The sequence below is a fragment of the Ruditapes philippinarum genome, unplaced genomic scaffold (genome assembly GCF_026571515.1).
Source record: "Ruditapes philippinarum isolate M1 unplaced genomic scaffold, ASM2657151v2 ctg625_1_1_1_1, whole genome shotgun sequence".
NCBI classification, from domain to species: Eukaryota; Metazoa; Mollusca; class Bivalvia; order Venerida; family Veneridae; genus Ruditapes; species Ruditapes philippinarum.
In genome coordinates this window covers 359,823-377,656 of record NW_026853337.1, presented here as the reverse complement: position 1 = coordinate 377,656, position 17,834 = coordinate 359,823, and the positions used below count along the sequence as shown (strand labels likewise).

Here is a 17,834-nt window from a genome sequence, read left to right as displayed (position 1 = left end):
TCACTGACTTCCAAAGAAACCATTGATTTTGTATAGCAACCAGTGACTTCTTTAGAAAATATTGTTTTCCCTTGGAAATATGAACCAGTAATGTTTTTACGTGTGCACTATTTCAGATACAAATATGAAATTTGAAATATCAGTTTACGATTTAGATTTTATATCAGATTTCGCTTATAGTTTACAATATTACTGGTTTCTTGTCATTAAGAGTATTTAAATTCAGGTAAGTGATATTAGGGCTTTCATGGCCCTCTTGTACAATCATGTGAACATGTTGTGCAATTTTTTTATAAATGATTTAATAGCTGGGAGTTTGTTTCTAGCAAGAGTGATGTTTGCTTTGCAATGATATGAGCACATTTTAAGGACATAATGATTCGAACCATTTTCTTTTTGATTTTATTGACCTGTTTATTGCATATGGATACACACTATATTAATCTTTGGTAGATTTTCTGCAAGTTCTGTGAGATGTAATTTAATTTGTGTCCACGATACTGAGTGTTGCAGCACAATACGGTAAAATACGGGTTGATAATTTCTAAATGTCCTGTATGTAGTAAGATGTAGTAAGATCGAGACTTTAGACTTGTATATGAAAATACATTTGTACATTTCTTCTTCTGTAAAATAATAATACCAAGACCTTAAATATTTGGCATGTAGCATTGCCAAGTAGACATCTACAAAAGTTATGTCATGCCCTTGGGGTCAAAAATGGTCCTGCCCTAGGGTTAACTTTTTTAAATTATACAGCCTGGAGAAATGACAAACTCAATAAGACCTTGTTACCGGCTTTATCCTTTCTAGCACTGTATCTCAGGTGAGTGATCCATGGCTGCTTTCATGTCCCTCTTGTTGTTAAGTGAACTACTTGAACTTTGAATGTTTATGAAGTTCTGAACTTCTTCAAGTGTTATAAAGACCAGAAGAAACAAGTTGAGGATAACTGATTGCAACTTAATATATAACACTGAGGATAAGATTATGATGGCTGAAAATATGCCAGCCATTAAAGAATAAAACCTTGCATTACTTAGAAGGTTCATTTCATTTAAAGGGAGACAATTAAGTTGCCATTAAATTTGTTGTTGTCATAAACTTTATGTAGTTGAAGAAAAAAGAACAAGAAAGGTCAAAATGTTATACATGCCTCTTCCCTTTTACTAAAATGGGTAGTAAGAATAAGTAACCAAATATCACAGAGAAACTGATTACATAATGATGTGTTTATGAATATGGAAAATGTACACAATTATCAATTTAAAATAGTAGGTTAACACAAATTTTAACTATCATTGTAATTTCTATGTATGTCCACCTCATCAGCATGTCATAAGTTGCATGGCAATATTGTTGGGAAAATATTTCTACATACAAGGTCAATGTAACCTTGACCTTTGATCCATTTGACATCAAAATGCTTAAGGATCATCTATTGGCCAAGACTAATGCACCCGTGAAGTTTGAAGGCCAAAACCCATGGAGCGTTTATTATTTGGTTGACACCATTTTGACATACAATGTCCATATTATCTTGACCTTTGACCCATTAATCCAAAACTAATAAGGGATCATCTACTGGACAAGACCACTGCATTAGAGAAGTTTGAGATGAGGACCCATTGGTTAAGACGTTATTGGTTGGAATTTGTTTTGTACATACAAGGTTAATGTGACCTTGACCTTTAACCCTAAAATGAATTCAATAGTTCTAGTGTGGTGAAAGTATTATTTACCTATTATGAACCTCTAAATAGAGGTATTGTTCTCACTAACCTTAACAAAAAATGTCTGTTCTAGAACATTGCCTTAAACGAACTGAACAATAACTTGGGGAGTCTGCTGAAATCAGATACCTTATTATATGTCACAAGGATGATTGTACTGGACTACTTTACCACAGATGATTGTACTAATGACTACTTAACCATAGATGATTGTACTGGACTACTTTACCACAGATGATTGTACTGGACCACTTAACCACAGATGATTGTACTGGACTACTTTACCACAGATGATTATACTGGACTACTTTACCACAGATGATTGTACTGGACTACTTTACCACAGATGATTGTACTGGACTACTTTACCATAGATGATTGTACTGGACTACTTTACCAAAGATGATTGTACTGGACTTCTTTACCACAGCTGATAATACTGGACTACTTTACTACAGATCATAATACTAGACTACTTTACCACAGATGATTGTACTTGACTACTTTACCACAGATGATTGTACTGGACTACTTTACCGCAGATGATTGTACTGGACTACTTTACCATCACATGATTGTACTTGACTACTTTACCACAGATGATTGTACTGGACTACTTAACCATAGATGATTGTACTGGACTACTTTACCACAGATGATTGTACTGGACTACTTTACCACAGATGATTGTACTGTACTACTTTACCACAGATGATTGTACTGGACTACTTTACCATAGATGATGTACTGGACTACTTTACCATAGATGATTGTACTGGACTACTTTACCACAGATGATAATACTGGACTACTTTACCACAGATGATTGTACTGGACTACTTTACCACAGATGATTGTACTTGACTACTTTACCATAGATGATTGTACTGGACTACTTTACCGCAGATGATAATACTGGACTACTTTACCAGAGATGATTGTACTTGACTACTTTACCACAGATGATTGTACTGGACTACTTTACCACAGATGATTCTACTGGACTACTTTACCATAGATGATTGTACTTGACTACTTTACCACAGATTATTGTACTGGACTTCTTTACCACAGATGATTATACTGGACTACTTTACCACAGATGATTGTACTGGACTACTTTTACCACAGATGATTGTACTTGACTACTTTACCACAGATGATTGTACTGGACTACTTTACCATAGATGATTGTCTGGACTACTTACCATAGATGATAATACTGGACTACTTTACCACAGATGATTGTACTGGACTACTTTACCACAGATGATTGTACTGGACTTCTTTACCACAGATGATTGTACTAGACTACTTTACCATAGATGATTGTACTGGACTACTTTACCAAAGATGATTGTACTGGACAACTTTACCACAGATGATAATACTGGACTTCTTTACCACAGATGATTGTACTAGACTACTTTACCATAGATGATTGTACTGGACTACTTTACCAAAGATGATTGTACTGGACTTCTTTACCACAGATGATAATACTGGACTACTTTACTACAGATGATTGTACTAGACTACTTTACCATAGATGATTGTACTGGACTACTTTACCACAGTTGATAATACTGGACTACTTTACCATAGATGATTGTACTGGACTACTTTACCACAGATGATAATACTGGACTACTTTACCACAGATGATTGTACTGGACTACTTTACCACAGATGATTGTACTGGACTACTTTACCACAGATGATTGTACTGGACTACTTTACCACAGATGATTGTACTGGACTACTTTACCAGAGATGATTGTACTGGACCACTTAACCACAGATGATTGTACTGGACTACTTTACCACAGATGGTTGTACTGGACTACTTTACCACAGATGATTGTACTGGACTACTTTACCAGAGATGATTGAACTGGACCACTTAACCACAGATGATTGTACTGGACCACTTAACCACAGATGATTGTACTGGACTACTTTACCACAGATGGTTGTACTGGACTACTTTACCACAGATGATTGTACTGGACTACTTTACCACAGATGATTGTACTGGACTACTTTACCAAATGACTTATTCATGTGTATTGAACACTTTTTTACCTTTGAATTTTCAATTAAGAGGTTATCAAATCTTATTAGGGGTGGACTGAACAAATGCTTATGGGAACATGCCTTTAAAGTATTTTAACGTCTTGTGTTTTTAGATAATACAGTAAATATATGTCTATTTTATTATGATATATTTATATCTTTGTTCTGTGCCTTTTTGCATCATCTCCTCATTTATAAGCCAATTAAAAACAAACAAAAAACAACAACAACAGCAACAAATGCAACATAACAAGCAAGCTTTATTCCAAACAGAATAATAGTTACATATATCAATTGTATCTCTAACATTTATCTTAAATGTTTTGCTCTATAAAAATAATATAGTTGTTAGATTTATTGAGGCAAAAAAAAAGTCAATATCTTATTATAAATTCATAAAAGCCATATTTTCATTTCTTGACAAAAAATCTATTTTAACAAACATGCAAAATGTCTATATTATCCATTAAATTGCTGGAATCTAAAGTGGACAGTTGTTCCTATAGTTTACGACTTTATGACAATTTGCTCACCATACAGTCGGGTCATGCTCTATAACTAAGCAACTTCATATTTTCATCTTGATATCTTAAACTGGATTTAGGACAGTGGCAAACAATTGAAGGTAAATAAGGCCATTTGACAAATTTATAGAGGACATATAATAATAAATAATACTAAATAAAGTCAACATTGAATCAACATTGCACCATGCCATGAATACAAGTATATGTACATCAATAAATAAAATCAAATAAATTGATAACAACCTGAGCAAAGTTCTGCTTTAAGCAATAATGAAAATTTTATTATCAATCAGATATCATTCCCTTAGAATTAATCAATTTATTTTCTTTACTATAATTAGGGTTGATTAATTTTTTCTTTGTTGTTAAATAAGTATCAATGATAACTGATATGGGAAACAGATATTTGTTCAATTTTACTTTTAGTAACATAATTGTTGCTTGTAAATTTACCATGCAATCTATAGTTCATTTCTGGACTCCTTCACAAATATATTACATGATACAAAACCCTTAAACCAAATGTCTCAAAAGTTTATGATAAAGTATTCTATTGTTATCAAATAAAAATGTATAGAATCATACAAATATTAGTCAAATACATTTATATGATTCACGAATTGAGCAGCAATATAGCCTCATTTAAACCATTTAGTCATAGAACCAAGGGCAGCTCCAAATGTTTGTAACAAAGGTGGTACTGTTTTAACTTTCAGCATTAGACTTCCTGCTTCAGCTTCAAATCCTTTATCTCTAAGCTGATTGGCCAATCTCTCTGCAGACATGTAGTCACATGTCTCCATATCTGGCTCCTGATTGGATAAAATATACTGAACAATGATTGGATAATGTGGTGTCGGCACTAGGTCAGGTACAAGGTTATGCTTAAGAATTAGGTTTATCAGTTCTGCTTCCTCATAAATCTGAAACATAAAAAAATATTTTAAATCTATTTAGAGTAAGAGACAATATCCTTGTGATAAAATATATTACATGTAAACAAAATTAAAAACAAAAGCTGTCAGATGGACAACCCAATCAACAATTCTCAGTGAAAGATTTTATCACAAAGGGGAATAATTCCATTAAATTCCTAGCTAGAGATATGGATCTTGGAAAGAAATAATAATGACTGCAAAGACATGTACAAAGTTTCAAGTGAATGCCATAAGTAGGGTAAGCCCATTATTATTGAAATCTCAATCTAACAAGAGCCCGGTTTGAGCCAGGTGATGCTCCCCAAATAGGTTTTGGACACAGGAAAGTACACCTCTTGTAGTTTCAGAGTTATGTCCCTGGAAAAAGTTCAAAGTGCAATAATTCCAAAATTAGGCAAGGCAGAGTTACTGTTCTTTGCACTGCACTTCTAATCAATGCGATCTATCAACCTACAAAGTTTCTTGTTGATATCTCGTATGGTTTCTGAGTTATGTCCCGGACAACTTCAAAATGTAACAAGAGCGATCAGTGATCACATGTGTCGCCTCATGATGGCCAATTTCATGTTGGGACAAGTTTTGTGACAGACGGACAGACAGACAGACAGGCAGTGCACAACTAGACTTGGTACTGATCATTCCTGTTAAGTTTAGATAAAATTGCACCAGTAGTTTATGAGGAGTAGTTCGGACAAGCTTTGGTGTATCTGGCAACACACAGAACAATAGCCCGGTTTGAGCCATGTGATGCTCCCCGAATAGGTTTTGGACACAGGAAAGTACACCTCTTGTAGTTTCAGAGTTATGTCCCTGGAAAAAGTTAAAAGTGCAATAATTCCAAAATAAGGCAAGGCAGAGTTACTGTTCTTTGCACTGCACTTCTAATCAATGTGATCTATCAAGCTACAAAGTTTCTTGTTGATATCTCTTATGGTTTCCGAGTTATGTCCCAGTAAAAATAAACAAAGGGCAATAACTCTAGAATTAGGCAAGGCAGAGTTATGATTCTTGTACACTGCACATCTACCCGTTGAGATATATCTACCTACAAAGTTTCATGTTGATATCTCTTATAGTTTTACAGCTATGTCCTGGACAAGATTTTTCTAAAAGGGGAGATAATTCAAAAATGAGGCTTAACAGAGTTATCGTTCTCTTACACTGCACTTTTACTCAATGAGATCTATCTACCTACAATGTTTCATCTTGATATCTCTTATAGTTTTAGAGTTATGTTCCGGACAAAGTTCAAAAAATTAAAATTAACAAACGGCAATTACTCCAAAATTAGGGAAAAAAGTGTTATTGGTCTTTTGCACTGCACATTTACCCATTTAGCTCTATTCACCTACAAAGTTTCATGTTGATATCTCTTATAATTTTAGAGTTATGTCCCTGACAAGATTTTTCTATAAGGGGAGATAATTCAAAAACCGGGCAAAATAGAGTAATGGTTCTTTGACACTGCACTCCCCATCAATGCCCTCTACCACTGTATGAAGTTTACACAAATTATCTCCAAAGGTTTTCAAGTTATGCTCCGGACAAGACAACGGATGGACAGACGGACGGACGGACAAGGCACCGACTATATGCTCCCCCGAAATTTTTCGGGGAGCATAAAAAAGCATTAGTGAATGCATTAAAACCACATATTGTCCAGTGAAATAATAAATCAAACAAACATATCAACATCAATCAAACATTGACTGTCATACAGTAAAACGCCAAATATAAAAACCCTGCCTCATAAGAAAATCAGTTAATCAACTTATCATGGGTTACCTGTGGTAAAGATGATAACAGTTCAATAGCTGTAGTATAAAGTTCTTTATGTTCAGTAATCAAAGCAAATTTAACAGCTTCTTTACTGTAACCATGGTCTATCATATCCTTATATACTGACTCTATATTCTGAAACAAGTGATGTACTGTAACATACAACATTTTCCTTTGATCATGGATCTTATCTAACCTGGAACATTTATTTACATGAAATACAGATAAAAACTTTAGGCTGTCACATTTTAAGCAATAGCTTTGACCCGATATGTTTTATGTTCAACTTATATTTACCAACTGTAAATTATTTAAAATATTGCAAGTTAAAATAATAAACAAACATTTTGCCACCTTCCATTACTGATGAAACATTATCACTTTAAATTTTTTTCAGTGTAAAATAAGAAGTAAATTAAGAAGCGGATGGGACGATACGGTAATAATTAAACAAAATACCTGATGAGAAAGTCCAGTTTTGGTTGATTTTACTGTCTCCAGGACAAGCAGCACGTTGTCATGACAACCACTGACTACCATACACTTAAACAAACTGCTCCATGGATTCTCTATGCTAAAATAAAACAGAAACCATTAACATTGTATATACTTTTTAGTTTTAGCTATACACATAACAATACACCTACAGATTTAAATGGATGATGATATATGATAACCACTGTAAGAATGTTACACTGGCTGCTGGTAAAGACTTAAATTTCTAGCTTGAGGGTAACTGTTTACAGTGTTGACAAGGCTCAGTTACCTGACAGCTAGATATTCCTGTCTGTAACAACAGCCAGTGTTTGATTCTTTTCCTTGTATATAACATATAATCATATTTTGGAATGACAACATCAAAACCAGTAATTTCATGTATCATATTTGTTCTTAAAGTTTACAACTTTGATCATAAAGCAAAATGATGTCAATATAAACATACTATTTATTCATAAAAGGTGCACAGGAATGACATCATTTAAATGGACATTACGTGTCTCACACATGGAGTGTAAGATCATTTTTTTCCAGCACTGGTGTAAACAGTAGGAAATCTTGTCTGATATGCCAGAAATGTGCAGAGTGTAATATAAGTGTTGTCATATAGAACCATCATCCATCAGTAAACTAGCTTAGCAGATTCCTTACATATATACATATTGATGAACATATACAGAGGTTAATGTAACATAATCAACACAAACATGCTATACTGATACATTTTGTAGGCTATGTATAGAATAAAATCATAAAATCAAAGTAATATGCACAAATGGCAATAAAAATTAGGAAACCCTAATTAAAAAAAAATAATTTATACTAGGTATGGTGCAAATATCACTCCTCCTAACCCTTGTACAATATAAGAAATAATGTGAAGATAATTTAATGATACAGGAATTAGCACAAGCAAAATGCTGTCATGCAACAATTGTATTGATTTTATAATTTAAATCGGATAAACTCTTACTTTAATTTGGAAAATGATGGCCATAACTTTAACAGACGACACAGTGCTGAAAACTCTGACTTCCCATTGTTATCTCCCTTTCCAGTGTCACATTGCTCGAGTAAATCGAGAAATAACTTGTGTCTAGATTGTGCAGACCCTATCTCTGTCTCTGTGACCTATAATAAAATAAACATCTAGAAATCTGGAAAATTATATCGTAAATGAAAAGACATGATCATAACTATTTTTATTCATGAGTTGAAATATTTTAATTTCAGCGTGTAAGTAATAAAAAGCTTTTAATTAAGTTACTTTGCTGCAAACCTGTTGGCTAAATGTGAAAAAAAAACAAAGTTAAGAGAAGAAAAATGGATAAGACAAAATTAGTGCTGTAACCTACAATCCTCTCTTGTTTAATGTTTATAATTCATAAACTTTAACCCTAAACATGCTGAATATCTTAAATGGACTTGTCCCACTTCCATTTTTGGGACTGTCCATTATCTTTTTAATATCAATTTAAATTTAAAATTTTCAAAATTAAAGGGGAATAGATTATTTGGGGGCTCAATATGGTGGCAAAATTTTTTGCTTTTGGGCCAGCCAAAGGGTTTAATTAATAGAAACCCAACTTTAACTAAATTTTTTAAAAACCTTTATAAACTAAAAAAAAAAACTATATAAATTTTTTAAACTATCGTATCTAAGTTTTGCTCAAAATCTTTTTTAAATAAAAATGGTAAGGACAGGTCCCCCAACGCCAATGTTTCATCTAAAACCCTGGTAAAAATATTTTTTACTAAATGGAAAAATTGGAAATCTAAAAAATAAAACAAAGGGGCCATAATTCTTTAAATTTGGTGCAGCAAAAATTTTTTTTACTACCATCTAAATTAGGTTGTTTCCATTTAAAAAAAAGAAAAAACCCCAAACATTAAACTTTACATAATTAAACAGATTCAATAAATTTTTACATCAATGGTTTAAAATTGGCTAGTGTGTGGGGAATGGAGTTTTCATTTTAGGTGAGTTTGCAATAAAAGTATTTCCATTAGAAGCAGATTTAGAACAATTGTTTCAAGTACACTTGCCAAAGGGTTTACATAAAGATTACTGTACCTTCTCTAGTATATGAAGGACATCAAGTCTAGGCTGTACATCTACTGATGAATCCGAGCAGAAAGGTCGCAGCTGACTCATCAAATCCTCTGAACTGATTAAGTCCCCACTGTAATATACATTTTGGTACCATAACCACAATGAAAACTCCTCTTTCCATGTAAAATTCAAATTGTTACAAATAGTTCTCTATTTATAAGTAAATTTTTTATCAACATGTAGCTTAATGATGTTACCTTAATTAATTAAGCAATTACTAAACTATCATATGAGTTACAGAATGAAACTTACAACAATTAAAATCTCATTAATAAAAACATCCATTTTTATATCCATGTTTATTGCGTGGAAAATACTTACTGAAATATGTCCTTTACATACATATTTGTCTCATAATATATGAAACAATAATTTATATTTGTAGTTATATATCATTTATTTTTTTCATGAGGAAGAATCAAATAAACATGTATAGTTTGAAAGCATAACAATTGCATAAGAGTTTCATGTTTCAAATATTAGGCCTGCTATTTCATACTGAAACAAAAATCACATTTTATTGTTAACTTCTGTGTTGAAAAGAAATATAAAATATTATGACCTTACCCCATTTCTATATGATCTTGCACATTTCCTACAATCTTTTCCAAGGATATAAGATCGTCTACAGTATTTAGGGGCTTAAAATCACTCTCTTTCTTACTGCAAATATATTCAAACTACCAATTTACTGAATATCGCAAAATTTTATAATAATAATGTGAATTTTCCATATTTTCACACAAACAAAAACAAATATGTATCTACATGATTATACTTGTTGATAAACTTGAAATACATCAGTAATTATTAAAACATACAGTCTGTAGACATAATGACAATGTTAAAGGGTATAAAGCTTAATTTGGACTGTATAAAGTAAAATAAAATTATTGTTTATGTCATGGAAAAGACTGTTTATGAATTCAGGAGGAGGTGTGTAAGCCGCCAGGTACAGGTTACTCAGTCAGTATAGCTATGTAACAGTATAACAAGGGTTCAAGTCCCTGTCAGGCTGCATGTTTTTCTCCCCCTGTGACATCTGTATAGATATAAGAATTCTACAAAAATATGCAATACCACATAATCATGTTTGAACATTTTCTCAGGCAAGTGAGCACAATAATACACTACATCATCCATAAACCCTATCAAAATACATGTAGCAATGTATATTGTTTTTATAGGGATTTTATCGTCTTTACATACATGTTTAATATTTATGTGCTTATACAAATTGACACACCATTTATTATTATCTTTCTGAGAAATGATCATAAGGGTATGAAATCTCTGATGGTAAACTTTTTTTAATATTGCAGAAAAGGGTTTATTTTAAATTAAAGATTTTATGTTTCAAAGGGAGTTTATGCATTACTGCACTAAGGGGACAATATATAGATTTACACAATTACCTTACTTTGTTTATTTTTTTAATAAATCAATAAGCTATAACAAACTGAACTTAATAAACAAAATAAACATTTTAAATAACAGTATTAAAATTTATCTTTTTCAAAAATCACTTATACACACTGGCTTATTTTTTTAAATAAAAAATAATTGAGGAGTATAAAATATTTTACCTTAAACAAATAAGAAGATAATCTATTGCATCATGAACAATTGTAACAATGGTCCATGTTTTATGTGAGACAGCTGATATAAACTCACTTATACCTCCACAGGTAGTTCTTCCATCTAAACACCATCTCACTACAAGTCTGTGTACCTTATATAATATGTTTGTCAAATATCATAATAATATAAGTTTGAAAATTTTAATCATTATTATGACCCATTACCATAACAATTTTTAAGTCTCATCAATACTGGAAAAGTCAGGATTGTTGTGAATTTTCAGCTTACCTGGGGGTCCCAGGTGCCTTGTTTTGAAAATTATTTCTTTTCAATGGACCACCTTGAATTTGAACCAATTTTTTGGTGTTTGGGAAAAAAGTACTTGCAGATATTAAAGAATTTTCAAAGTATGCAATGACGCTCTGTGAGGAGGCTGACTTAATTTGATCCAAAATATCAAGACCTTTGGTAAATCTTAAGAAATCAAAACCCATAACAAAGATTACCTTTGTCCTGTTGCCCATTCAAAATACATATGTTGCCCGGATTCTTGCATTGTTTAACCTCGACTCTTGCCATTACCAAATGAAAACAGGGTTTTTAGTGTCTTTAAATGTTTTACATAAACCTTAAACTGTTTTTGATAACAGTTTCCATTTTGTCAACATGGACTGAATAGATTAACAAGATACTTGTTTATGTTCAGAATCACCATGCAACAATGTTTAAAAAATTTATCTTCTTTCATGTACACAGAATGTGAATAAGAAAGCATTGTTCATATATGATCAATCACATATAATGTCTTTCCCTTGAAATTTAAATTTGGGTTTAAAAAACAAAACCCCTAAATAAAAGAAAATTTATACACTAACGGGATAGATTCCTGAAATGAAATAATTCATCAATTCTGGCAAAAATCAGAAGGGAGCAAACTTCACAACAAAACCAAAAATAGTATTTAAGTTTTAATAAAAATATGTCACGATTAAGACAGTTCACTGTTTAGGGGAGATGAGTAAGCTGCAGGAAAGCTTAGTCAATAGAGCCACAGAATGGTATCCCAATTGTCCTGGGTTCAAGTCCCAGTCAGGCTGCACTTTTTTTTTACCCTGTGACATATATGATGTATTACCATGACTGATATTAATTTTTGTATTTTACATTTCTATGCAGTACATAAAAAGACTTGTGTTCATTTCAATGATTTCTTTATGTTTATATTTTTTTACGTTTTTAAAAAGTTTTAATTAGTAAAAATGTTATTCTATGTAAAAATTCTGGAGAAATATATTTTTCACTCAAACATTTTATCCTTATCACAAGACAATTCTTAACCCTGAGCTTGCAGGCAGCAACTTAATATATAAGCCACCAATGCAGACCAAGATCTGCCACACTGGCCGCTTATATACTGCAATATTCACTTTTCAGTTACTATATGTTTTGAAATTTCCCCTAAAAATAACAAATGGTTTTGTCCAGATTGTACAATGGACAAGTCCATTTAAGATAATTAGTATGGTAAAGGTTGACTAACCTCTCCTCCTCTGTTTTCTTCTTCTTATTTGCCTGTTGCCTTGTCAACTTTAACATTCTTTTACATATCTCCAGACGACAATCTACTTCTAGCTGTTTATAGAATATCATAAATTAACTTTATCTAACATAGAACAATTCACTAATGTTACAATAAGTAATGAGTTGTAGTTTGACTTCATCTGTACCAGTTGAAACAGTTTTTCAAGCATATATCAAAGGCAGTCACTAAACTAGTGTTCCTGTAATCTGTGCCAGTTCTAACCTGATTGCCACCATTAGAATTCATGAATCACATCCAACAGCAATTTATATTATTTGACAACAATGAATTACAGATAGTCATATAAAATTGTGTCCGGATGAACATCTTTAAGATAAGCAGACAGGACTTGGCATGTGACAGTCCTACACATAATGTCAGATAGAGCTTCCCATAATTATTTGTACATTCAAGTAAAAACTTGAATATCTTCCTCACAATTCAACATCTCTGACAGGGCTTTATCCCAATAGCAGCAGGAGTAAACATTTTTAAGTATAAAGTTATTATGGTAATAATTTCAGTGAGAGGTAGTACACACAGTCTCCAGGTGGCGGCAAGTTTCTCTTTGTTTGGTCATTTCGGTAAATAGATGCAATATATTATTCAAGCTATTAGTTGTGATTTTCACTCATACTGAACAAGTTTGCCTAGCTAGTTATATTTTACATGACCTGGACAATACATGAAGTTATAAGTAGTAAAGATATCTATGTACTAACCAAACTTCTTGATTTCTCAGTGAAGATAATTTCTTGAAGTAGATCTGTGATATGATGAGAATTTACTTTTTGAATATACTCTGAGCAAGCTTCATACCGATGTACCCAGCCAGCCTGAAAATACATCACATAATTATATCAATGTTATGTATAATAAATATCTCAAGAAGTTAGTACAATTTCACATTAAGTCCTACAAAATATTCCTTTACAAACTTAATGATGATTTGTTTTTCTCATTGTAAACATTACTGGTCTTTTAAAATTTTATTTGACTCTCAATTACAGTCTATAGTGTCTATACAAGGGTTATCAAGGGGACCAAGATAAAATTATTTTCAGTTTTACCTTTTCACTGACCATTTAAACTTGGATGGGCATAATGTCACATTTATATTTTTATAACAGCCTGACACAGAATTTGACAACAATTTTTTTAAAAGTATTCCAAATTTCAGAGAATTTGCTAAAATAATTCATTCTCCTGTAAACCTACTTGCCAACAAAATAAATGACAAATAGAATGAGTAAGAAAATGTAACAATAAAATTTGAAAGAATATGTAGCAAAGACAGAACAAAAATCATGACCAAACCAACAAATAAATCAAAGAGTGGAAATGACAACAAATAAATGCGACATACTGTTGAATCAGGTTGTTTCTTGCCATCTCCTTCCCAGAAAAACTTGGCAGCCCAACAACAATAAATAATGCTGGTATCTAAAACACCACCTCTCTGAAAAAAAATCACCAAAGTTTTTGTAACTTTATAAGCAATAATATGTCTATAAAGTTATAGCATAACACTTATAGAAGCTTTTTTCTTTAGTCTGTAACACTAATATTATTTTGCATGCTTGTTATGTTGCTTTCATTGCATCTATATGCAAGTTGCCACAAAAGTTATGAATAAATTTCTATTTCATTGAAATGAAATAATTGTACAGCAGTGTAAATTCATTACAGCAGTGGACATAAAGCATTCCCTCATGAGCTTATCTGGAAACGAAATAGAAAGACAATGAAATTGGAAGACTTTATGGAAATTATTCAGAGAGAAAAAACAACAAAAAACCAGTAATAGTTAAATATCTTACACCATCCGGTATCTGTTTAGCAAGTTTGGCAATTGTAGCAACATTAGATGATGAAAGACAAGGGGAGATTACTTCTATCACTTTACATTCTGTATCCATTAACTGTCTGTAGTCTATACCTGTATAATTGTAAATTTTCAAAATGCTTTAATGTCATAGATAATATGTGATATATCTTTTTCTTCAACAACCAATATTTTTTTGGCATTTTGGCAAAACTTTGTGTTTCTTCAAGTACATTAAGGATTTGATATGAATTTTTGGACTCTAAAAAGTGATGATGAAGTTATATGGAGTATAATATGCATATGCCATAGATATTTTGGACTCTTGAAATAGACACTTTCTTTCTTTCTTTGTTTCATTTTACGCCTTTTCCCAACAGTATTTCAGTCATATAGGCAGGTAGTTTCCTAACCATCGTTCCTAGAGAGTTACACCAGTACTAGACAACCTTCCTCCGTGCTAAACTACCAAAGCATCTCCCGGGGTTCAAACCCATGCCAGAGAGGTAACTGGATTAGAAGTCATCGACTCTAACCCCTCGACCACAGAGGCGGTGAAATAGACACAAGGCCAAATATGATTGAATCAAATTATTTCAATTGGAACATTACATAGGTCAAACACTGAAAGTTAATTAGTTACATTTTATACGGTGCACATTAGCCTTTACCTTAGAAATATTGGGATTACACCTTTATCTGGGAGTCTATTTTTTATATAACAACCTCATATAGTGTATGAATTGTACAAAGTATACTTTCAATATGAATTTTGTTATTTTGCAAGTCTAAAAATTTTAAATAGTTTAAATTACCAGCAGTCACAGATTTGAGTTTCTTCAATAATTTGACATGACTATCTGCCGTCAAACCACCTTGTAACTCATTCTCACAGCCCTGCATCATACTATAGTAAAACAGTAACATTTGGTGGTCTGTACCGTCCAGCGAGGGGTAGACATACGTGTTCATACGTTCACAGAAATCATCAGGTCTAGATCGTAACACTTCAAGTATGTTCAGTTTTGTCACTCTAGCTTGAAGTTCTTCCACTGATAATCTGCTCATATATAAATATATCAAATGATGATGTACTTGAATATAACTTGCAATATATTATCTATTTCTTATTTCTTTATAATAAACATGGTTAAAATAAGCACATAATGTCAACCACCATATGTTTAAATAAACAGGTAACACCATTTTAAAACTGGTTCATTACATGATGACCTTGCTGTATTCTGTATATTTTCTGGCTCTAAAATATCATCTTTAAACTCACTTTTGTTGTTATCTAAAAACATTACATTAAACATCTCCAACTAAAGATATTATGCCACAAGAGGCTTGCTTTATAGCAAGTAACTCTTTCCTGTGTACACTTATAAAATGACCCTAAACAAACTTATAACTAACCCAAAGTTATACCTATCACAGATGCTGCACTCAAATACCAATGAAAATGCAACAAAATGTGTTCCCAGAAAATAACATTTAGATGTTTACTTCTACATCAGTATAGAAAAGTTTTACAATCCAAAACTGGCAATATTTTTGAAATATAGAAATAAACAGCAAAACAGTACATAATGTTAAATTATGTGACTAGTCTAAATGATCGATCTAGTTGCATTTCCAATACACAACATACTTTCACTTGATACCCATCAATCTTTCTAAAATCTTCCTTTTAAAATATATATTATTTTTGTTTCTTGTTAACAATTTGTAAACTAAGACCATTTGTTTTGTTTGAGGTTCCTATTCCTGGTATCTTGATCATGACAGCAAATGAAAATAAAAGAATACTAACCCGCTATCACACAGTAGATACTCTAGATGTGTGGCATAAACTTGCCACAGTGGTATATCATAACGCTCGGCCAAACTGATAGATATGTTATATATACTGTCCTCTATTGTCCTGAAAACAAATCATACAAGTGAATAATTACTGAGGTGATATACTGTTTTCAAGATTTTAGAAATATCTAACAAGGAAAACCATATTGACAAGTTTTTCATTATCTCAAGTTCCTTGATATAAACATTATTAAATTTATAAATATGAAATATTCTTTTTAATTTTCCCCTATTACCATAGTTTAGTATGAGCACATTCATCATGAGTATTTCAATTTTATATTATAGGTTGAAAAAAAACATAATGAAAGTAGGACTGTGTTTCAACTGTCTATAAATAACATATCATCTACTAACAAACCATAAAGTAAGTCAAACCATGATTTTCACCATTTAATATTTAGCATTTTTACCTAGGTCATATGAGCAGGGTCATCAAGGGCAGAAAATGACTAAATATAGTATTATATCTAAACATTATCAGACCTTTAAAAAATAAAATACTTTTTGATGCTAAAAACATTCATGACATAACAGTAAGACAATGGTGTAATGTATTTCTGGCAACTTGTTTAACATAATAAATACTTACATAGCCAGTCCTAGTATAGTCTCTGTCTTATATTCAGTGTCTGTAGTAAATCTGTCAGTATCTATACCTGATAAAATATATAATTTATAAACAGTGTTATATCATTTACATTTACACATATATTCTTCAGTATATTCATGCATCTTTGAGCAGATCTAGTAATTTATTAATAGTAGGTAGTGTGTATGTCCAACATACCTCAGACATACAAGTTTTACTCTACTTTGTTGCAAAGCATTTAATAAGATAGCTGAATTAAAGACAATATGACTAATGTCATTTAATCAAATATTTTTTGTGAAAAAAGTGACTTTTACTTGGGGTCTAAATAAAATCTGGACACTAACCCTTACCAAAATAATACGTTATTTATAATACAATTTTAAAGTATATAATAAAGTGAAACCTCTGCCTAGCTTCTTCAGGATCTTGGCTTGTCTATAATCTTCTAACATCTCACTGTAATGTTTTATCTTCTCAACAAGATCAACTACATATTCTGGCCAATCAATTTCCTTCTTCTGACAAACTAAACCTGTCACCTTCTGCATGACCTTCACTGAATGAATAGGAGGTCAAATGTTCATTTTACATTTAATACACTCAAGAAGGCCAATATAATACTCTAAGGCCAATATAACATTCTAAGCAATCAACTGTCTTACTCTGACAAATCAAACCTGGCTCCTTCTCAGTTCAAATGAATTAAACAGATACAAAGTCA

General features: G+C 31.9%; 1 protein-coding gene across 1 annotated transcript in view; it reads right to left on the bottom strand.

Annotated features, from left to right (window-relative positions):
* Positions 1 to 4,044: 4,044 nt before the first annotated feature.
* The window catches only part of LOC132736535 (NBAS subunit of NRZ tethering complex-like), a 54,355-nt gene continuing 40,565 nt past the window's right edge, over positions 4,045 to 17,834 (bottom strand). Inside the window, exons 43-57 of the mRNA XM_060723678.1 lie at positions 17,517 to 17,669; positions 17,111 to 17,177; positions 16,469 to 16,579; positions 15,468 to 15,712; positions 14,648 to 14,766; positions 14,194 to 14,286; positions 13,550 to 13,663; positions 12,713 to 12,877; positions 11,251 to 11,396; positions 10,232 to 10,327; positions 9,626 to 9,734; positions 8,525 to 8,682; positions 7,513 to 7,627; positions 7,060 to 7,188; positions 4,045 to 5,259 (exon numbers count right to left, since the gene is read on the bottom strand). Of these exons, the coding sequence (XP_060579661.1) occupies positions 4,975 to 5,259; positions 7,060 to 7,188; positions 7,513 to 7,627; positions 8,525 to 8,682; positions 9,626 to 9,734; positions 10,232 to 10,327; positions 11,251 to 11,396; positions 12,713 to 12,877; positions 13,550 to 13,663; positions 14,194 to 14,286; positions 14,648 to 14,766; positions 15,468 to 15,712; positions 16,469 to 16,579; positions 17,111 to 17,177; positions 17,517 to 17,669 (2,105 nt within the window). The 3' untranslated portion in view covers positions 4,045 to 4,974. The remainder of the gene's footprint in view (positions 5,260 to 7,059; positions 7,189 to 7,512; positions 7,628 to 8,524; positions 8,683 to 9,625; positions 9,735 to 10,231; positions 10,328 to 11,250; positions 11,397 to 12,712; positions 12,878 to 13,549; positions 13,664 to 14,193; positions 14,287 to 14,647; positions 14,767 to 15,467; positions 15,713 to 16,468; positions 16,580 to 17,110; positions 17,178 to 17,516; positions 17,670 to 17,834) is intronic.